This window comes from Stegodyphus dumicola, chromosome 8 (assembly GCF_044657685.1).
Source record: "Stegodyphus dumicola isolate Sdum_Otavi_A_Nest chromosome 8, ASM4465768v1".
Classification (NCBI taxonomy): Eukaryota; Metazoa; Arthropoda; class Arachnida; order Araneae; family Eresidae; genus Stegodyphus; species Stegodyphus dumicola.
Genome location: NC_140775.1, coordinates 98865337 through 98889481, shown reverse-complemented (window position 1 = coordinate 98889481; position 24145 = coordinate 98865337). Strand labels below are relative to the sequence as shown.

The 24145-nt window shown below is 35.9% G+C and overlaps 1 protein-coding gene across 2 annotated transcripts in view; it reads left to right on the top strand.

The window, feature by feature from the left end:
- Nucleotides 1-24145, top strand: part of LOC118180937 (15-hydroxyprostaglandin dehydrogenase [NAD(+)]-like) — a 97179-nt gene that overhangs the window by 66955 nt on the left and 6079 nt on the right. For both annotated transcript variants that reach the window (XM_085822161.1, XM_085822160.1), the window contains 2 exons: nucleotides 20956-21052; nucleotides 23251-23327. In XM_085822161.1, the coding sequence (XP_085678287.1) occupies nucleotides 20956-21052; nucleotides 23251-23327 (174 nt within the window). The remainder of the gene's footprint in view (nucleotides 1-20955; nucleotides 21053-23250; nucleotides 23328-24145) is intronic.

Sequence of the window (24145 nt, the reverse complement as noted above, 5' to 3'; positions counted from 1 at the left end):
TTGAAAATATAACGCTGATTTTTGTTGTTTGACTTCTGAATTAGTTCTGAATTGTTCGGCGTGTTATTGTGTCTTAATTATTGTCTGACATCTTTATGGAAGAGGACATTTCAATCAAACAATCTTTTTCTCATCACTTTCCATGTATGCTGTCCAGTCTCTTTCGTAATTGTACAGTAGAATTAAATGAAAAGTTCATCTAATTTATCTGTTTAATATTGTGTTTACCAAGTACTGTTGTAAATTTTAAATAAGTGATCATGTACCCAGAAACAAAACAGATAAACCCATTTTTCATTAAATTCTATGGGGAAAATTTCTGTCTATGAACATTTCGGGTGGCGAATTAAAAACGAATGAATTTCGCGAACCGAGGTTTCATTGTACTTAATGGGTGAAATGGCGGAATCGAAGTGTGGGGCTGAAATGTCCGCTTCGAACTACGCGGCAAAATTTCTGCCGTATAAAAAAATATCCGTGTGCAGAATTTAGTAACCGCAGATATTGCACTGAGCAACAGACAACCTAGCGGCTTATTTTATATGCATATATATGTATATATATATAGAAAGAGAGTGATCATAAAAAGGTCTTCTTTAATATATGAACCCCTAGCGGCTTATCTGCTTAACCAATCGAAATGAAATTTCAGGTATTATTATTTGAAAGCATGCGATTGAGATTGTGATAATTTAAAACAATCGAGCTCTCACGGTTACGAGTACAGTGAAATACGATTACATTGAAATAATTTCGAATAGCAGTACTCACTTTTTCCCTGCGCAAATTGATCAGCGCATTGAAAAACCTTGAATGGCGCTGGAACGATACACGTATGACGAAATTTGCCGGCGTAAAGCATTTATAAAGACGAGCATTTCAAAGGACCAGTGACAACACAAGAAGGAGGGAAACGCTTTTATTGGAATTACAAGTTTTTTAACGTGTGCAACGTTTCAACATATATTGAACTGCGGTGCTTAACCACCAGGGTGCCTGGGCGCCATAGCCCTACCCCTCATCGAATAACATGATAAAAGTTTCAAATTATGAGAAATATAACTGAAAGTGCTAAATAATTAAATGAGTAAGAGTTTAAATTCATAATTGCTAATACTTAAATAAATATTTTTTCCTTAAGTACCTAATTACTAATCCATACATAATTAACTATTTTTTTTAACAACTATTTCACAGAAGAATACATGTACACACAAGAGAAACAAAATACGAAGTGCGACGCCTTAGTGCCACTAGTAAAAACAAAATGCAATCAGGAGGAAAAAAGAACAATATACAATAAAGAATCTGAGCAACAATTTGCATAACACATATACAAAATTACATATTACTAACATGTAGGATCGCCCTTGGGCGTTTACTGAAATTGGGGTACCTAGTATCATAACAATAGTTAACAACCACAGGATTGTCCAGAAGTTCCTGTTTATCATAAAATGCCCTAGATAGGCTGCAATAAAAATCACAAAGATCCTCTATTCTTAACTCTTTACGAATTTGGCTATTCCGAATGTACCAGGGGGCATTACATATCATACTCTATACCCCGTTTTGGGCAGCTTGTAACTACCTTCTCAAACTTTTGCACGAGTATGCCCAGACGGGGCATGCATAACTAAAAATTGGACGCAACATGGTTTTGTAAATGAGCAACTTATTATCAATAGAGAGAACACTGTTTCGAGTAATTAAGGGGAAGAGTGAAGATTTACTAGCTCGAAACTTCCTGAGAATATGTGTAACGTGTGGGTTCCATGTAAGAGATTTACTGAGGATAACCCCAAGATAAGGGACCTGCTTGACCCAGGGAATGTCCACACCATACATTTGCAGGTGAGTCGGGAAATTCTTCTTAGTAGTAAACAGTATGGCATGTGTCATGTCGACATTCACTTTGACTTTCCATTTGGTCAGCCAAGTCTCTAGCGAGTGGATGTGGTGTTGTAGCTGTTGTATTGCTGAACTAACAAATGCGTAAGGATCGCTGTGTCGTCTGCATACATGGCTAGTGTTGTGTTGTGTGTAGTGGGGATGTCGTTCACGTAAATATTGAATAGGGTAGGGCTCAGAAGGGATCCCTGTGGAACACCAGCCCGTATAGGCCGGTTTGTGGATAATGAACCAGAAACATGAACGACAAAGTGTCTACCGGTTAGGTAGGATTTAATTATATTTGTGATGTAGCCTGGGAGTCCCAGGTTGTGTAATTTGTATATGAGGGCATCCAGCCATACTGTATCGAAGGCCTTGGCGACATCTAAGAAAAGTCCACCAGTGACACAATGTTGTTGCATCCCACTGCTTATTAACTCAACAACACTGTAGAGTTGATGCGTTGTCGAGTGCTTCCGCCTGAACCCAAACTGATAGGGTATGAGGATCTTCTGCTCTTCCAGGAAGATGTTTAGTCTATGGAGAATAACTGCTTCCACAATTTTGCTAATTGAGCTTAGCAAACTGATTGGTCGGTAACTCTCAGGAGCAGTCGCAGGCTTGTTAGGCTTTAGCAGAGGGACAATCTTGGCAGTTTTCCAACAGGTTGGGAAGTATTGCCATCGTAGTATGATATTCACTAACTTGGTGAAGTAGAGTATTATCTTGACAGGGAAGTGCTTGATCATCTCATTTGTGACCCCGTCTACTCCAGGGCTCTTCCTTTTTGTAATTCGCATGATATAGAGACAGACCTCCGATGGCATGGCTGAGATAATGTTGTCTGTGCATGGCTGTGTTGTAAAATTGGAGTGGAAGGTCAGCAATAAGCTGTTCAGTGTCTGAGTCTGAAATGTTGTTAATGCAGAACTGAGATTCCAGATGCTGAGCTAAAAGTTCTGCTTCCTCAGTTCCGGTGTAATGGATCCGTTGAGGGCCGTGAAGGGGCGGAATGGCGTTATAGCATTTTTTGTACCTCTTCACTGCTTTCCACAAGGAGTTATCCTCTGCAGAAAGAGATCTGAGGTAGTTAGTTCAGCGATCTTGTGAGAGTTTACTTGTAAGAAACTTGACCGCTTCGCACAGGTGATTGAAGTTCCTTTTATCATCACGGTGTCTAGTACGTTGATACGATCGTCTTGCAGCATTTCTCTCTTTAATCAATAATCTGAGCTCTTGAGGCTTGTGTTTCATACCAGGTTTAACTTCAATTTGTGCTTTCTCATAAGCATTTTGTATATTTTCTGTGAGGTCCTTGACAAACTATCAATGTCACTCCCCTTGTGTATCGTGGGTAAAGTGTACTGTGTGTTAGAGAGGGCTTTGGCAAAGACCTGCCAGTCTGTACGAAAGGCCCTGGTGTCTGATGTAGTATATCTGTTGAGGTCCAGAATAATCCTAACAGGATTGTGATCACTTGAAAGTTCGTCCAGTACAGAAATATCCAGTGGAGAACTGGTGTTCCGCAACAGGAAAAAATCAATAATTGCGGTGGACCCAGCAGCATACCGTGTTGGGGTACTTGGAACTGCCAATTTAAACCGTGCCGACGCGGCCAAGGAATAAATCAGTTCCTGTTGCATTAGAAGTGTAGCAGTTCCATGCGCGGTGTCTTGCGTTCAAGTCTCCACCAATAATAACATGTGTACCAAGTGTGAGTAGAATTTCAAGGTCTGCCTGAACGACAGCCACAGGTCTCATGGGAGGAATGTTGGTGGAGACAAAAGTGTATTGAGTGTTAGTGTCTGTTGTGATGCAGATAGCTTTGGCCTCTACGGCTGAGAACTGTGGAATGTTCACGTGATAATGGGGAATGCAGCGTTTGACAAGAAGTGCAGTGCCACCTCCACGTGGGCGAGGAGCAGTAGTACTTCTGTGCGACTTGTAGGTATAGTAATTTGCCACACACAATGATATTTTAGGGTCAAGCTTGTGTTCTTGTAGGAAAAATAAGTCAGGACTGTGCTCACTTGCAAAATCCCGTAATTCATTAATCTTACGGAACAAACCATTTGCGTTCCAAGTAATAATACATAAGTACCTATTGTTTGCACTATACATAATTATTCAACACTAGAAAAAACACTGTCAAAAACATTAAATAATATAAACAACTTATCGATTGAGTGCTCCGCAGCCCGCAATTCAGGCATGGCTGCCGAGATTTTTTGAAAAACATTCATAACTGTGGTGCCTTTAAAAACATCACACACCTCTTTGATTATTTTGAGAAAGTCCATAAACATACCCGAACCAACAGTAGCACTAGCAGCACCACCACTGCTGACAGTCTGTTTATGCATATCAACATTAAAATTATTAACAGTATTTACAGATTAAGACACAATAACACGCCGAATAAATACTAATTCAGAAGTCAAACAACAAAAATCAGCGTTATACCTACAAAATTTTCACAGGACTAGTTTCGATGGTTTTACCGAACCATCATCTTCAGCTGCAAAACCGCAAATGAACAAGATAGGAAATAATGATTAGATAAGATAAGAAAGCCTGGACAAGAATAAGCAAGTGGCGCCATCTGTTGGCGAAACCAGAACTAAAACATAATTTCTCTAAAAGCCGAAGGCAAATTTGGATTGGAATTAGGATCGTTAACTAGAACAGAAAGACTTTTATGAATGTGAAATGCCTCTAGAAAATCCAGTTCTCCAATGGAAGATGTTTTTTGAATAATTTTGGCAGCAGAAAAATTGAAAGTGTGATTTTCGGACCAACAATGTTGAGCAACAGAAGACCTCTGTGTTTCCTTTTTTCTAACATATGCCTCATGTTCTTTGACGCGAAATTTTAAGGCTCTCTTAGGATCTTTGAACGTCACCCTTGGCTACACTAGCATAACTGCGCCCGGAGGCAACAGCAGAATAACTCAAATTTGCATTAGAAGTACTAGGCATTTTAACACCATTATTTACATTATTATTTACATTTTCTGAGTTTGCACTCTTATTCACAGTTTTATTTCCGACTATGCGTCGGGGGAATTTCGGACATCCGCGATAATTGGCGGTGTGTCCTTCTTGCAGGCAATTACGACAAATAGGAGAGTCTAATTTTTTAACATTACATTTATCAGTACGATGTGCACCCGCACATTTCACACATCTTGGTTGTAATTTGCAATTTTCACTACTGTGGTGAAAGTGTTGGCAGTTGTGACACTGCATAACATTTCCGCGCACTTTATAAGGATGTATTTCAACAAAGAAACATAGCAGTTTTTTAACATCATAAATAGATTGCACCCCTGGTACATTCTTTAAGTGAAACTGAAACAAAGGCATAGGAGCCTTAGATTTGGTTCTGTGCATTTGGCTAACTTTTCGAGGTTTATACTTTAAATCAACCAGCTCCTCAAAAATGTCATCTGAGGGGCAATCGATAGGTAAACCTCTTATAACTATTTTGATGGGCATATCCATCTTCCTGGTAATTAAATAATGATCTACACTTTTTTCATCCAAATATTTTGTTACCTGACGGTGATCATTTTGCGTTTTCGGAAAAACTTTTAAAAACTCGCCAGTAACTTTAGCTGCAAAGTCTAAATTAGTTTCAGCCCTCAATTTTTTAAAGAAATACAAAAATTTAATTGGAGGCTTCACCATTATCGGTTTCACCTTCGGTTGTTGCATTTCAATAGCCTCAATCTCTTCACTAACTTCCATATCATTATTAGTGGCAGTATTATCGGCATTAGCATTTTCCCCTAGCTTATCAAATTTATTCCTAACATTAATTTCTGCATTAGCTTTGACTAATTTAGTAGGCCGAGCCGTATTACGCGGCTGTGTAAAGCCTTCTGAATCCTGAATTTCGCTCACACATCTTTTTCCTATTTTCGAAGGCCGTTTAAGCAAAATTTTTGTTTTTTCTCCGCTAGGAGTTTGTGCAATTACACCAGATTTATCACTAACATTTTTTACACTTGATACAGTATCATTACAGTTAACAGAATTAACAGTAGATATAACCTGCATCTTAGGGACATGCTTAACAACATTCACATTCAACTTATCACGTGATAAATTTACAATACTAGGATTTTGGGCACTAAAAACGTCGCACTTACCCTGAAATAACAAAGCCAGTCTTTTGGCTATTCCACTCCTTTTTTGGTGTATATCCAGTCGTTTTTGCTTATCCTCCTCACTGGATAATGTATTGAGATCATCTTCCGTTAACTGCTCATCTACAGGAACTGGAACATTCAGAAGCAGAACTTGCTGAAGCACGAGTTGATAATCCTTCGCATCGTAAAAATCCTTGTTTAATAGCTGACTCCATCCTTTTCCTAACACCTTGTCTGCATACGCACATATCTCCTCGGGTAAACCAGAGAGATTTTCTTAATAACGTTCACAACCTCGGGCGGAGGAAGCGGCGGGTGATCCTTCGGATTCATTGCTGACTTTAAAGATGTTTGAATTATGTTGTTTTTATCTTCCGGTTAAGGACTTTATGCCTTTAGTAAATCAGTGTGCAATATTTTTAGAATTATCAGCAATTTTAAAGTTGTTTAATTGCCGCTAAGCCTTTTTTAATGGCGGCCATTGATGTTTACATTTGAAACAGGAGACTAGTGGATTTGTTGCCAATCTAGAGAAACTTAGCTTCGCAACAACAAGGATAACGCCTTCATTTATTATTTAAATCATGCTTAATCCTTTCTGGAATATTTCGAGGAAATAAGCGTTTAAGATTTACTTCGTAATTTTTAAAACAGATATTTTAAGTTTTTATGTATTTTTGCCTTCTCGCGAAGGGAGAACTGAATTAATTAAATGAGAAATACTCAATCGTCTGTGAAAAACTGTTTCTTTTTTGTTTTGTTTGCTTAATTTCTTTTATACATTATTCTAGCTTTATTATAGTATTTGAATAGAACATGTGGCAACGATTAGATAATTCTATTCTTTAAATGATATAAATTTTGTGCATTATGAGTTATAATATGAACGAAATATATAAGTTAACTGTTATATAATTATTGGATTATATAACAGTTAACTTAGTTTCCGTTATAAAATTATTATATAAGTTAACTGTTATATAATTATTAATATTGTTAAGTGAATCTAGCGCCAGAGTGTCGCTATGGTAAACAAATACTAGAGTGAATTTTAAAGAATGCATTTATTCTATTGTGGTTTATGCGCTGTCGGCGAAGTAGATTTAATTCAATCCAATAAGTTTAAATGAAATGCAAGAAAAATTGCGTATAATTTAATATTCCGTACAAGAAAGTCATGTGGTGTACACATCAGATTTTTTTTTTTTTTTTTTTTTTTTTTTTTACATTTCTCAGGTGTTATTTTAAATTAAAATATTTATATTTATAATCCGTTCCGATCTTTAGTTTAACCATGGCATGGTGGCGCCATATTTCGGTAAATAAGATGTATTGTGTATTTCTAATTACCTCAATGATTGCACTAAATAGAAATAGTTTTTTCTGTATTTCCCGTAATATTTTCAAATTTTAAATAATCTTTGTAAATTGACTGTCTTAAAATGGTGTTTTTATGGTAGCTCAAAACATTCGGTGTTACTGCGGTAAGTAGTTGACACAGGTAGTTCCGACGTGGGTTCGATTTCAGACGCACGGTCTAGCTGCATGGGCGTTTTTGTGATTTTCTCCATGTGTAACGTGTAAGCGAGCTAGTTTCATTTAGTAAGTCCTCCAGGAAGGCATTCCTCCTCTTAGGCAGATAGCGCTATTGCTGTTATCTCAATAAACCAAACCAAACCTACCGCTATAAACCTGAACCAAGAAGTCTTTTATTTCTTTCTCTAAACGTTGAGAAGAAATAGGAAGTATTATTGTTTAACTTTAAATCAAAGAACTGAAAATAATTTAAACTTAATTAGAAAATTTAAAATGTTTGAATTACATAGCAGTAGTAATTGCTTGCATTTCACATTAAATCACATTTTTTCCTCCTGGTAAATTTGTTTTCCATGAATTTTTGAACAAATTTTACACATCAAATATTATCGTAGGATTTAGTTCTTTGATAATGTAAAGATATTATACGATAACTACGATACTTTCGTTATAACGATATAAACTACGATACTTTCATTCATTAGTGAAAAATATTTTTGCCCTGTTACTAGCACCGAAAAACCTAAAATGGAGAATATCTTAACTGTTATTTGATGGTAGGACATACGTACAACCTCTAGGGTTTTTACTTGTAAAATAGTATGAGCGAAGGCCTTTAGGCAGTAATTGGAAAAAAAAAAAAAAAAAAAAAAAACGCGAGCGCTTTTCAAATCTAAACAGAAATCAGAAACACGGAAGCATGTTCCGCCATCTAGTGACTAAGAGCGATGGTAGAAATTTCCTTGCGGACCTGTTGTACAGAGTTTGTACTGCCTACGGTAGTACCTGCGAGTAACCTGATGTACTTTCACATTAGATCTTGTGTTGAAATCTTCCCTAACTGAATTCAGAAGCGAGAGGTTTTCACAAGCAGTAAAATAAAATAAAAGCCCAATATTTGTGGCCTGAAAATTAGAAAGAATGGTCTGATCATAGAGGTGGCGCCCTCTGTTGGTGATCATAGCAACCAAAAACTTGGACAGATAGCAAAGTCTTGGGACAGAGAATAAGAGCCATCATCTCAACCAGACTCGTAGCTAGGGTTTTCAGCGCCCAGGGACAACTGAAGATTTCGTGCCCCTTACTGCTTGCCAAGGACGGAAAACATTTAATTCTAAAATGTCGTAACATCAGTTTGGCGCCCCTTGGATTCTGCGCCGGGGACAGATGCCCCCTCTAGCTACGCCCCTGGTCTCAACTGTAGAGATGATGATACCAACGGAGCTTTAATAACGTTAGTATAAAACTTATGACGCTATTATAATGGGGCAATGAATAAAATATAAATTTTTTTATTTTGAATATGAATAGTTGATAATTTGGAAGGCATATACTTTTTGTTGCATTATATTAAAATATGCAAGATATTATTGAATTAATTACTTCGTGATATCATTCAATTATTAGCCCAAAAGGGCAATTTACGAAGATGGGCTATTAAAATTTTGTTTTGGCATTTTGCAATGATATACTATAAACGGCGTTTCACTTTTCGAATTGTGGCCACCAAATATTAGAGCCATGCATTATAATTAAAGAATCTGCATGAATGTATGTATGTTTCTCGCATTGTGAAAAGCAGCGATACCTAGATATATCAAATTTTGAATAACGTAGTCCTCCACTCGAATATGGGCATCTGGAAACCCGGATTTGGAATTTGTTTTCTTATTAGCACAAAGGGCGTTAGCCCAGAAGAGCTATTAATTTCGCTTTGGCATTTTGCGTTGTTTCACTATAAACGGCGAATCACTTTTTAAACTGTTGCCACCAAATATTAGAGCTCTGCATTATATTTAAAGCAAATAAATAATGAAGAATCTGCATAAATGTATGTATGTTTCTCGCATTGTGATAAAACAACGGTACCTAGACTCATCCAATTTTGAATAACGTACGTCTCCACCCAAATATGGGCGTCTGGAAGCCCAAATTTGGAATTTGTTTTATTATGTATTTCATATTTCGTAAAGCATTTATGTGATTTTGATTAAAAAATTCAACGATTTCAAAGCGAGCAATGGCAACACTGTATGAAAAAAAATTATCTTCAGCGCGTGAGACTGTGTTATCGGAAATTCTAAAGATATGCTCTTTTAAATATTTTGTGATATTGCTGTTGAATTTAATTTTATGGTAATTGCGAAGAACATGATATTTAACAAATAAAAGTAGTACACAAAATATTTTTAAAAATATGCCCCTTTGGACGTTATATAAAATCTGAAGGTTTTCGGATTTTTTTATTGAATGTAGATATTATTGAATTAATTACTACTGGTTACTTGTGTTCATCTCTTCATATTTATTAATAATTTTTAATTATTAATAATCATTTAATAAGTGACGAAAAAATTACATCAGAAAAAGCTTCTTTATTTCACACGAGCGCACTGATTAAGAGCGTCCGTTGCAACACACGACAATTATGGAAATCTCAGTAGTCAAACAATCACTTCTGTTCTTAATCAAGTGCGCACGTGTGTTGTGTGTGCAGTCCGATTGATTATTCGGTAATAAATCTGGCGTCCGTAAGGCTAACGATCTCTTAACTCGTTCTTATTGAGGTAGAACTTATATTACAAGCATCTTGAAATATCATCGTAGGACTTATTTTCCATTAGGTTTTATTTCTGGAGGAACACAGTATTTAATATGCGACGTATCCTCTGGAAGACGACAGCCCATCGCTCCAGCTAATTTTGATTTGCATTCGTGGTTATCTTAGAGAGGTACTATTTAATACTAGCGCTTATTTATCTTTTCGCTTTTATAAAGAAGGAACTTATAACTTTCATAAAGAAGGAATTCTTAGGAAACACAATACTGTTGTCGATACACGCAATCGTAATAAACACAGTATTATTCACTTTTCATTATATCTGAAATCAGTGTTTCTGGCTGCCTGTAAAGTTTCTGTACTTTTAATGATCAAATAGGCTCTGAATTTATTAATTAGTTAACCGAGTAAGAAATCTTCTCCATACTTGTAGCGGGCCTTGATGTAATTGGAAGCACATCTAACTGATAATCAGGACGTGGGGGGTTAGAATTGCTGATTTTTTATTTTCCTGCTTGGAAAAACCTATTGACTCCAAAGGTTGTGCGCGAACTATAATGCAGGAGACGTTAATTGTTTTCACTCGGATTTCAAGACTGAATCTTGTTCTGCCTTATAGCCCTTTAAGTATGGGGGAGGATGTCAGAAATATTCTCCTCCTTTACTGTGTGCCTTTAAGATGTAACTGGAAGCATGTCCGATTAATAAACAGGAGGTTCGCAATTCGAATCTCGGCGATGGTATTGCTGATATTCCATATTTCCTGCTTCGAGAATACTAACGACTCAGCTTTAGGACTACCGTTTTAAGATTTTCTATGGAAATCGGCCTTTATTTGCCCATTACTTGACAAAAACAAATATATAATCTTGCAGTCATTCAGTTTTACAACCGTTAATCAACGAAGGTACCAGAAATCCATTTTTTTTTAGCTTCTATCATTCATGTAAGCTAGAGGTCTTCAACCCGTGGCCTGCTGAAGGCATTTTAGTGGCGCCACATTTGAAATTGAAGAAAAATTGAAGAATTTTTAAGAAATTTTGATTTCAATAAAAATTGCCTTATCAGCTTTATGTCGTAAAAAAAAAAAAAACTTTTTTTCCTCTTATTCGGGATATTTAAAACATTTTATTGACATGCCTGATATTATTTGAGATAAAATTTTCTGAAAATGATGAATTTTTCAAAAACTTCACTTTTTCTTATGTAGTTTTAAAAATAAAAAAAGTTGACGACGCACAAAATCTCAATTCAATAAAAGAAGTTAGATTCTTATTTCTAACAGGTTTGCAACAGATGTCCATCTTTGGTCAATACCTCGCCGAAGGTGAAGCGTGTAGCTATTTTAGAGGAGCAGGAATAAATTAACAGAATTCTATTTCTCCTAATGTTGTAGTCAGTTGTGAAAGGAAACGGTGATCGTAAACATCCTATTTGATTTGATGATGAGTAGATTTTCTACAGTTGATTTTAAACTAGGTTACTCACGCTCATCCCACATTCTAAAATTCAGAAGCGTTTATGGTTTTTGAATGAGTACACAATGGCAAGCCGTGATAGTAAGTAAAGAAAAGTTGAAGAAAAAGTGCAATTATTTCAAGAAAAAGGGTCAGATCTTTATTTTTTGTTGTGCATAAGGGTAAGGCATTTTGCCTTATTTGCAACGACAGTGTATCTGTGATGAAGGAATACAACATTAAGAGACATTATGATACTAAGCATAGTGAGAAATATTGTGTATTTGAAGTTCATTTTCGAAGTGATAAGGTGAGTGAATTAAAATCAAAACTGAATTTTCAGCAGTCTTTCTTCACCACAGCGAATAAAAAATTTGAAAATAGTGTTCGTGTTAGATACATAATAGCAGAAAAAAATTGCTAAGCAGGGAAAACACTTTGCTCAGAATACACTTGCTTTTGGAGAATTTGCAAAAGAATGTCTTCAGAGGGCAGTTGATGTGCTTTTTCCATCACAGGCTCTAGTCATATCGAATATTAACGTATCTGGTGTGACAGTAGCGAGGTGCATAGTGGATCTCGCAACAGATATATTCAGTAAATTAAAATCCAAATGCAAAAAATTTTATTCTGTAACGATGGATGAATCAACAAATGCAACAGGTACTGCACAAGTAGCCATTTTTATTCGTGGCGTTGATAGAGACTTCACAATTATAAAGGAATTAGCCAGTGTCGTTGCACTTAAAGGTACAACACGAGGAACAGATTTGTATTCGAGTCTGACACAAACTTTGGATAAATTTGAGTTAGACTTCAGCAATATATCTGCTGTAACTATGGATGGTGCTAAATCTATGACTGGAGAGAAAATAGGAGTAACAACATTACTCAAATTTGATGTGAAGGCAAGTGGAAATAATACTATGATAACTTTCTTGCATCATCCACCAAGAAAATTTGTGCAAGAAGTCCTTCTCAAACTTTGAACATATGATGAATGTTGTTGTAAAATTGTTTAATTTCATTCGGTCCAATCACAGGCAATTTCAACAGTTCTTGAGCGATTTGGAAGCTGAATATGGTGGTGTTGTGTATTACGCGGAAGTACGTTGGTTGAGACGAGGAAAGATGCTTTCAGCCCCTGTTTTCTTTAAAGAGCGAAGTTCAACAATTCATGGAATCTAAAGATAAATCTATTCACGTGTTCAGTGAAGAGAAATGGTAGAAAGTGCATTTCTTGTCGATATTACAGGTCATCTCCATGATTTGAACTACCGCTTACTGAGAAAAGATCTACTTGTTCATAATCTTTATTATTTGGTGAAAGCTTTTGAGACAAAATTAATCCTTTGGTAAAGTCAGTTGCTAAATAAGAATTCCACTCATTTTTCCAAAATTGATGGTGTGAAGAACTCAAACATGGAATTCAAATAATTATGTACTATGCATTTCAAATTTGAAAGATGAATTCAAAAGCAGCAGATTTCGTGAAAATGAAATTTTTATGAGAACGTTCTCCTCGCCATTTTCAGTAGACGTTCGAAGTGTTCCACGTGAACTTCAATTAAAATTTATAGTTTACAGTGTGACTCTGCAGTAAAATGCTAGTTTCTTGAAAATCCTGCATTAATTGATTTTTATTCCAAGTACGTGACCGAAGACAAGTATCCAGGAATTTGTAAACATGCACTCTTCATGTCTTCTATCTTTGGCAGTAATTACATATGTGAACAGCTTTTTAGTAAAATGAAAATCCTAAAATCATAAACAAAAACACGGCTGACAGACAGACATTTGGAGGAAACTTTGCGAATTGCAATAAAACGGATTAAACCGGATATTAAAGCTTTAATCAAGCAAAAAACAATGTCCAATTTCACATTAAAACTAAAGTAACTACTATCTTCCGCCAGTAATGTAAGTTTTTTTTTTTTTTTAATTTAATTTTATTTTATTGTAAATGCATTTATAATAACGTTCTGTACAATCATCTTTATACTTTTTTTCATAGTTAAAAAAAGTTGCAAAACATTTTAATTCGATTTCAATTTGACTTTTGGAACCAACCCATATATATACAAATCTGTAACACAACCGCCTCGCTTAGAATCAGTTGTAGTCTTTCAAAACAACTCTCCCTTTTTTATATAAATTTCTTGATTACACTATTTTTTGACAGACATGGCCCGAGGATCTTTGTCAATTTATGATGTGGCTCTCGGGCGGGAAAGGTTGAAGACCCCTAATGTAAGCTATTGATTTGTAAGCTGGGAATTTATGCCAAGCACAGATCGATTACAGTATGATGCAGTATTAGTGTAAATCGCAAACTAATGAATTTATAATGTATCATAATCAATATCTGGTATATGCTAGCCATCTGCGGGCAGGTATTAATATATGCATTCAGTTTTATTTAATATGCTGTGGAATAGCTTTGAAATTTTGTATTCAAGCTCAGTTTATATAGAATACCGCGTCGAAAGAGGTATTTAGTTTTTCTATGCGTATATTTTTATTAGTTGTGACGAATATGTCTTAATTTAGTATTAGATAAAATAACACGCCGAACAAGTATTAATTTAGAATTCAAACAACAAAAATCAGCGTTATATTTGCAAATTTTCACAGGACTCGTTTCGTTGGTTTTACCGAACCATCATCCTCCGCTGCCAAAGCGCAAATGAATGAGATAAAATATACTGATTATATAAGATAAGATAAGAATGGCTAGAGAGGAGTTAAGCTACTGGCGCCATTTATTGATGAAACGAGAACTAAAACATAATTTCCTTAAGGGCTGAAGGCAAAGATTGATTGGAATTAGGGTCGTTAACTAGAACAGAAAGATTTTTTTTGAATGTGAAACGCCTCCAGAAAATCTAATTTACCAATGGAAGATGTTTTTTGAATAATTTTGGCCATTGAAAAATTGAAAGTGTGATTTTCGGACCAACAATGCTGGGCAACAGAGGACTTTCGTGTTTTCTTTTTTCTAACATATGCCTCATGTTCCTTAACGCAAAATTTTAAAGCTCTCTTAGTCTGGACAATGTAAATTAAATCATACTGGCAATGAATCCTGTAAATACCCCAGGAATTCATATCCGGAATGGGGTCCTTGAGTATGGAACTCGGAAATTTATTGATAAGAGAATAAACGACCGGAAAGTTAAATTTCTGTAAAATACGTGCAATTTTATAGCTAATTGATGGAAAGAAAGGAATGACAACATAATTCTTATAATCTTCTAAAACAAGAGTGTGTCTTTTGGTGTGTTGAGATGATAATTTTTTAACTGCTTGATTAATAATGTTGGGGGAAAAGCTCTTGTCAATAACTACTGCTTTTAAGTAATTTAGCTCATGATGAAGATCCAATTTGGAGGAGCAAACTTGAAGTAAAGCAAATATAATCAGTATAGCTTATCTCGTTAGATTGCGCTTTGACAGCTGAGGATGATGGTTCGGTAAAACCATCGAAACTAGTCCTGTGAAAATTTGCAAATATAACGCTGATTTTTGTTGTCTGAATTCTAAATTAATATAGTATGTTTATTATATCCAAGGCTCATTTGGGTGGTAAAAGAATTTTAAATAAGTACAATGCAATGCAGTTTTTTTTTCGGGGGATATGTGACTTTAGTTATTTCTTTAAATTTAAAATTAGATACAAAACAACAGTGAGCCTTTTTTTTTTTTTTTTTGTTATTTAATCAGGCAAAGTATTCTCATAGAACTTTTATATTTATGTATGGAAAACAATTAATATTTGAAAATATTTGTTCATGCATATTAGGTGATAGCGAAATTTTTTGATGAGGAATGGGTTTATCTCTTGACCATTTACTAATTCTCAACAACAAATAATTCATTACAACCGGAAAAAAATTCTTGCTATCAATAATCAAAAAATACTGGTCGATAACAAAGGAAGTAATTCTTTCGCAGGATGCTTCAATAATGTGTTCGCTTCCTCTTCATCCTTACACAGAATTTGTATCACTTTTCGATTTCACTGCTATGGTCTTATCTTACAAAAGATAAAATCTTTACTTTATGATGGGCCATTTTTGCAATAAATGACCATAAACAGAACTATTGTAAAATGTTTTAAGAATACTTGGGGACTTGGTCTTGGTAGTGACTCTAACTTCCACTTGCCTGCTTCTTTTCATTATCTTTTTCCCATCATCCCTTATCGATTTCAAAATTGAGTTTTTAGTTATCTTCCTTTTGTTTTATTTTTATTTTTTTTTTTTTAATGGTTCACCTATCATACAAATAATTGTGAGTGAGCAAGTGAGCTTCTTGACCTGGAAAAGTTTTAGTAGAAACTAACCATTAAAAATGTTTTTTTTTTTTTTTTTTATTATTATTATTATTTCTTCAACAAGGTTAGTTATGCACGTTTCCTGTTTTTGAAAGCGCCTGGGATTTATGTGCAGTATTTCTTTGATAAACCATATTCTGTGTAAAGATTTATTTATTTTTATTTAACAGTCAGTTTATGTTAAGTATCTTTACTGCCGTTCTCCCTTACCGTTTTTATGCCAGAATGCTAATTTTTAGTTTGCGTGTATTCAAATGAGGTAGAAAGAGATAGTATTTAAAGGAAGGATTTAGATTGTTTAGTCAGAACGTGTTCCGCCTGCTGAAGGCCACATTACTACAATTCTACTTTTGGCTTTGCGTGATTCTTCTAGTGCTTGTCTTACCGATATATAGATTTGAACCAATTTGCTTGTTATTCATTTCTATGTAGCCTTTGGCTAACTTAAGATTTAGTTTTAAATCTGAATTCGTTACTTTTTGAGTTACGCCATAGATGCTGGCTGGTTTTGAAAGCACAAGAAGTGCCATCTGTTGAATTCTTTTGAGTTCTTAATAAAAGGGTCTTTTAAACCCTTCTTAAGTCTTGTTTCATCTTAGATATAGCGAAAGTCGCCTACACGTCTATTTAAGGATTTGCCACATGTTACACTTAGTTGCAGGTACAATCCCTACATCTGTATTTCATTTCCAGGTTGAAATCTGTGATTTTTCACGTTCTTTTTAATAACTAGCGGACACTCAGTTTTCAAATTATCCTCTGGGCCTCAATCTCAGCACTTTATTTGGTTGTTTCAGCCACTTCTGCAAGTTATCTATAGTGTGTGTGTGTGTGTATGTTAATGATGGTTTTTATGTGTATTTGTTCTTGAGTTACAAGACCCTAAACTTGTGATAATCCACTTTGTCACAACTCCAGCTTTGTATTCAATTGTTTTTACGCATTCGAATGATTACACTTCCGACTGAAGATTCAAATTTTCTACCTAATTCCTCTAGAACTGTTACTGTTATACAGTGTTTTCGTCAAGATTCACTCGCCGGAATTTGCTATGACTTCCGAGCTTATACTTTCTTCATAAGGAAATACCTCAAGTGAATCTCTGTTCAAGGAGCTTCTTTGCTTTAGCTTTCTCTCTTCTGCCCTGGAATTGTCTGAAGAATTTGAAATTGTCAACTATGTGCTCTATCGTCTTGATCGCAGGAGAATCAACCGTCACCCTGGAGGGGGGTTAATTATCCTAATTAAGCGCTCCATTGCCCACTACCAAACAACACTGCCACAGCTTTCAGGCCTGGAAGCCCTAGCTAGCACAGTCACACCACTCACCACACGACCAGTCACTTTTATCTCTGCCTATGTCCCTTCTAACAAAAGATCACATGTAAACATTGTGCAAGATTTTGACGCACTTACTAAACTCAACAGTAAAGTCATCATAGGTGGAGATTTTAATGCAAAACACCGTGCGTGGAACTGCACTCACAACACATTCCTTGGAAACGTGATACACCGCTTCGCTACTAAGGCCGGTATCACTATTGCAGCTCCACAAACCCCAACACGTTACGACGAAAGGTCTGCCTCGATCCTTGACTTTTTTTTGCTCAAGGGCTGTACTTTTAAATCCGTTGACAGTTTGAATGAATTGTCATCGGACCATAATCCAGTTCTAATCGATCTTGACCTTACCGTCTGTAACACACCACACAAAAAGGCCTTTATTACTAATTGGTCTGGATATACCAAAGCCTTAAACAACACCACAATACACATTCCAACAGCACAAACAGGCGATGAGTTAGATGCTATAGTCAGTGACTTCACCACTCAGCTTCAGAATGCCCTGAAAGACAATAGCAAACCTATATGTGATAGTAATAAAATCAAACCAAACAACGAAATCAAACGACTTATTCAAAGAAGGAATGCTGCAAGGAGAGAGTGGCAGCGATCAAGATACCCTCCCGATAGAGCACTACTCAACCAGCTTAACCGCCAGGTCAGGGCCCTTACACGTAAACAAACAGACCACGACTGGGCCGTTTACCTTCCTTCACTCTCCCCGGATGAAGATAATATTTGGAAAGCTACCAACCAGCTTCTGAGATGCCACACAAACATTCCGCCCCTTACTGGCCCTCAAGGAATTGCCTACACCGATACTGAGAAAGCTGAGTCACTCGCTGATCACTATGCTACTCAGTTCTGCACTAACAACATATCCCACTCTCAAACAGAACACCTTGTATCACAAACACTAACAAAGTTCCTCTCAAAACCACGCACAACCAACACTCCTCCTGTCAGGCCTTCAGAGGTCTTTGAATACATCACAAAACTCAAGACCAAGAAAAGTCCTGGACTCGACTCTGTGAGCAACAAGATGCTAAAAAATATGGGCACCCTAATGATCCTCAAACTGACCAAAATCATCAACAGCATGTTACACCTGGGGCACTTTCCTTCGCCATGGAAGACTGCTGTCATATCACCAATTCATAAGTCTGGAAAACCTGTCACAGACCCTGTGTCATACAGGTCCATCAGTTTGTTATCATCTACAAGCAAAGTTGCTGAATTCTTCATCCAGCAACGGTTGCTACAGCACCTAAATGAAAATAATCTAATCATCAATGAACAGCATGGCTTCAGGAAGCTGCACTCTACGACACACCAACTCTACAGAGTTACTGAACTGGTGTCTCAAGGCCTGCAGGACAAGTCGATCACAGGAGCTATTTTTCTTGATGTTTCCAAGGCCTTTGACAGAGTCTGGCTGGAGGGCCTCATATACAAAATCATTAACCTGGGCTTCCCAGATTACATCACACACATCACACACTTACCTTATGGGTCGACACTTTGTCGTTCGTGTTAACAACACCATCTCTACCCCCAGGCCTATCAGGGCTGGGGTCCCACAGGGGTCCATTTTGGGCCCGCTCTACTTCAATATTTACACGAACGATATCCCACTCACACCACCCTAGCAATACGGCAATTCTATCACAAAACGCATCTCACGGCTCAGTCATACAACAGCTACAAAACCACATTCACACACTGGAGTCCTGGCTAACGGCATGGAAAATTAGTATCAATGTGGAAAAGTCAGATGCCATCCTCTTCACGAGGAAAAAAAAACATAGATTATGACATCCACATTAAAATGTATGGCACGCCCATCCCCTGGACCAAGCTGGCCCAATACCTAGGTGTCACATTAGACCAAACTCTCACATGGACCCCTCACATTACAAAACTTCTTGCAAAGTTCCGGGTTCGTAAAGCTACACTTGCCCCCTTAATTGCCCGGAACAGCGTTCTCTCTATTGATAACAAATAACTCATTTATAAAGCCATGTGACGTTCCATCATCACTTATGCCTGCCCTGTCTGGGGGTATACATATGACACTCATATACAAAAACTGCAAGTGTTACAGAATATTGTGCTAAGACAAGCGGCGGGTTGTCCGTGGTTTATTAGAAACGCGGCAATCCACCGCGAATTTAACATACCTTATGTAAAAGAATATATGGCCACTCTGGCCGTCAGATTTTATCAAAAAAACCCACTGTCTGTAATCCCACCATCCCTGTATTGAATTATAATTATAACAGCCAGGCCTTCAAAAAAAGGCCCTCGGGCCGTACTGAGACATCTTATATAACCTGTTGTTTCCAACTAATGTTTTCTTTATGTACAATATTTCTGATTTGTAATTGTAAATATTTAAATTCACAAATTACCACCATGTTTATTATATTATACTATTTTTTTTTTCATTTCTGCCTGTATGTACTCAATTTCTCGCTATGCTTATAATTTTGTGTGTTGTAAAATATGTGTGTCACACTGAACTCTCTGGACTTGGTTGCAAAAGGCGTCTCTTTTTCTTACTCCGCACTTGCCCTCGCCCGATGGGGCGTGTTAGCCACCGCGGTGGCCAGTCTCTTGGGATCTTCACCAGATTATGCCATCTTCACGTATGATCATACCTGCTCCAAATTAGGAACTGTATTTGATCGAAAATCGTTTAGTCAGATATACTAGGGTAGCGCTTCACGCGCGGGTACCTGACTGCAACGTACTAACGTACTGTCGCTTGATCCGAAGAATGTAGTCAGATTCCCTTTGCTTGTCATCTGAGATGCTTTGATAAATGTATGCCTTTCATTCAGAGATCAAATTTTAGGTTGGCATACTGTGATATCCCAGATGATCTTAAGTTGTATGGTAACAGTTTTATTGGTGGTTAGGAAAAGAGGCCTGGGCTTGTTTAATAAGTGACCTGCCAACACTTTGATTTGCTGTTATCTGCTATAATTTTAAAATTTCTTTGTTAATTATACGCAACTCCTCATCGAAAGTGGATTTTACATCGCTTCCGTCTCCATTAACTCCTTTTTCAATTAATTCAACTTCCTTTTCAACTAACAGTAAATAATAGTTTAATGCCATTATGACATTTTTTAGTATCATTAAGGCTGACCTAGGCATCTACATAGATCTTTATTAATTTTCCATCTCAGCCATAAAATAATGACAGTTAATTTTCTTAATGACTTTAACATAGGAATTGCAGTCTGGCACACCTATAATAGTTTTTAAGTTTTCTTCTGTTTTTAAACAGAACAGCTTAATAAATATTTCGTTTCTCAAACCAACTTTTATGTTTTCAGTTTATTTTTATTATTACGAAACTCTCTTCCGTAGCTGACTGTTTGCTAACTACTTCAGCGTATCTTTATTATGTCAGAAACATTTCTACGATCATTTTTAAAAATCTTATATCATCTTTAACATCAACTGCCATAATTTGTTCGAAAGTAAAAGAATTTTTTCACATAAAAAGCTTAACAAAATGTGGATCTCTTTTGTTCGCACTTGTTGAAGTTCTCCTCGAATACATAATACAAGCAACTAACATTCTTGAGTTGACTAAATTTATGAGTCATATTTGTTTTTCTTTATTTTATATAACTACATATTTGTTTTTCTTTCTGTTATATAGGTAGGAGTTATTAATGGTATTTATTTAGCTTTTGAATATATGGGCATCGATAAGGGAGGATCTGGCGGTACCGTCATTAATACTGGATCCAATGCAGGTAATACCTAATTTCTAATGGAAATAAAATTGTTTGTTTATTCACTTCTAAGATACGGTTAGAAACTTGTGGAATTTTTGTTTCAATAATGTAATTAATGAGACCCATTAAGATAAATTTTATTTTGATAATTTATTATTAAAGAACAAGAATACCCGAAGAAAAGTTTTGCCTTCTTTCTCTCGGGTTTCCGAACGAAAGGTGGCAGACAACTGCTTCACTTGAACAACCTCCCTTGTATCCGATTATAAATGCCGTTTACCACGGTCACATTTCCGTGTGGAACGAAACACAGCACAGTGGCATGCAGTGTTTCATGCATTTTAAAATGTTTTGACTAACTGCAGACCGACTTTTCTACACTGCAATTCTACGTTACTAATTATTCCACGTTATTAATTCCACGTTTAAAATTAAGAGAATTTTCACATTTGACCTATTATATCCAGAACAGGTGAACAGATTTTAATGAAATTTAATATGAACATAGGTTAATACAAAGTAGAACTTAGGATCACGAACGCCTGTCATCACGAGCATCAGTTGACAAAAAATAAAAAACGCCTCAGATTACGAATGGTATGTCGAATTACGAACACTCAAGTCGGCAATAAATGATTTTTAAAGGTATTCCGAAGCAGTCTCGAACGCTGAATTAACCCTCAGAGTCTTCTAGAAATATTATTTTAACATTTTCTGTTGTTTATCTGTGGTAGCAAGTGACTTACAGGAACAGAATTCATCCTGGAGGAAATTACGACCAGATTATGTTGCAGGTAGGAATTTTGAAGACTTTGATACTGAAAGCCTTTTTTGTTATTTATGATATTTTGTTTCTGAAAGATAGCAAATGGAGACACAGAAGAGTTACTAGAGGACCATAAAATGAGTTCAGTAGAAAAGAACTCAATAATTTCAGGAGCAGCCTCCCTCCCTCCCCCAAAAAAGGATGATTGTGGAGAAAGTCCTTCCATGGGAAGAGGAAAGAAGAAAAGATCTACTTCTCTGATCTGCGAAATTTGTGAAAATGGGGCAAGATGAAAAGTTTCACGTAAGGGTACCTGACAAAGCAGGAGCAAACTGTAGCATTATCATTTATAATGATCATGTGATGTTCTTACTTTAGAAACATTTTAAAATGTAGGCAGCTACAAATCACATTTGACAAATTTCAAGTGAAACGGAAACTAGCAAATTTCAAAGGAGTCGAGTGACCACTAAGCAATGTGACTAAACGATGACTACCAAAAGATATAAGAAAATATCTTAAAAAGACAATTACCCGATATTTTTCATGAAAGACAACTTCCTCTATGACGTCCACCCCACTTCGTACGACTCTGGTAAAATTACATGAAAAATTCGTATCTGCTTATATCGTGCTTAATTTTTTACTTCCTTGTACGAAGCAAAGGAAACATTGTAATCATGAAAAATTTCGGGTATCATATTTCAACAGAAATATCCATTTTAACCGTTTCGAATCGATTTGGACGAATTTTTTCTTGAAGTCTGTACGGAAGAACATAATAAATGTCTCGTTTTTCCAAAACGGATTCAAAAGGGATTTTTTACTTCCTTGTAAAGTAAAGGAAGTATTGTAAACGCGAAAAATTTCGTATATCATAATTCAACGAAAATATCCATTTTGACCGTTCTCGAATCCATTTGAACGCAGTTTTTGCGTGACATCTGTACGTACGAACAGAATAAAGGACTGTTTTTGATGTTCGGTGGTTAATGTTAACATTAATTAATGGTTAATATTAAATTTAATCTAATTTAAATTAAATTTTCCTTATTCCAGATGGACATCTTTTTTATCATTCTAATTTTTCTTTAAAACCTATGAGGTATAGCATTTTAGATATTATTAAGGGGAGGTATTTGTGGTATATGTTGTACTATTTATGTTAGTAAAATAAATATGTTTTAAATATTTAATACAAGCAAAGTTTATTTGCATGACTTGCAATAATATTTAAGTAATAAATTAGCAATATAATTCTAATTTGAAGGCTTCTGAGTCTTGGGTTCGACAGTACAATGTTCTTGAATCTTGGGTTCAAGTAGAACAATGTAATTCTGTTCTTACAATAAAAGGTTTAAAGTAATCGTTAAAGTAATTCTTTAATTTAATGTTGGTATCTGATGCCCTGTAGGACGATTTTAAAATCCTGTACCGTTTTTCATTATAGCATTTGAACCTATTCCTTTGGCACCTGTTTACAGTGGATGTAAGCATGGCGTTATTGGTTTAACAAGAAACTATGGCGTAAGTAAATTTTTTAAACTAACTTTTTTTTTTGTCACTTCATGACGGATAATATAAGATCGTTGAAAAAGATGGACCTGATTTTAAACAGTTCTATTAGGAAGAGTATTTGAGGCATTCTGAAAGCTTTCGGATTTTATATTCTTTAACGTTTTGGGCTTTACCTTTACTTACTAAATATCATGTTCTTCGCACTTAAAACTCATAAAATTCAGTTCAACCGCAATATCACAAAATATTTAAAATCAGCACATCTTTAGAATTTCCGATAGACAGTCTCGCTCGCTGGAGATAAAAATGTTATTTGCCGTACTGTGTTGCTATTGCTCGCTTTGAGACTTTATTAATCAGAAATTTGTTAGAGTTTTACAAAATATGAAGTAGATAATAAAACAAAGTCGGGATTCAAAATTCGGGCGTCCAGGTGCTCATGTTCGGGTGGAGGAAACGACGGTACCTAGAGCCATCAAATTACGTTATTTATAATTTGATGGCTCTAGGTACTGTCGTTTTTTCATAGTGGAGAAACATACATACATTCATGCAGATTCTTCTTTATTTATCTTTTCTAAATATAATACAGGGCGATAATATTTGGTGGTAACAATTTGAAAAAGTGAAACGGACATTTGCAGTGAAACAACGCAAATACTGGTTCGAAACTAATAGCCCTTCTGGGCTACCGCCCCTTTGGCCTAATAAAGTGTAGAATTAATATTTTCATTGTTTTTAATTTGCAACTATAATTGAAAACGGAAGAATAGTGAATATACACATACAATTTTGAATTATCATGTACGCATAGATCACCCATGTGT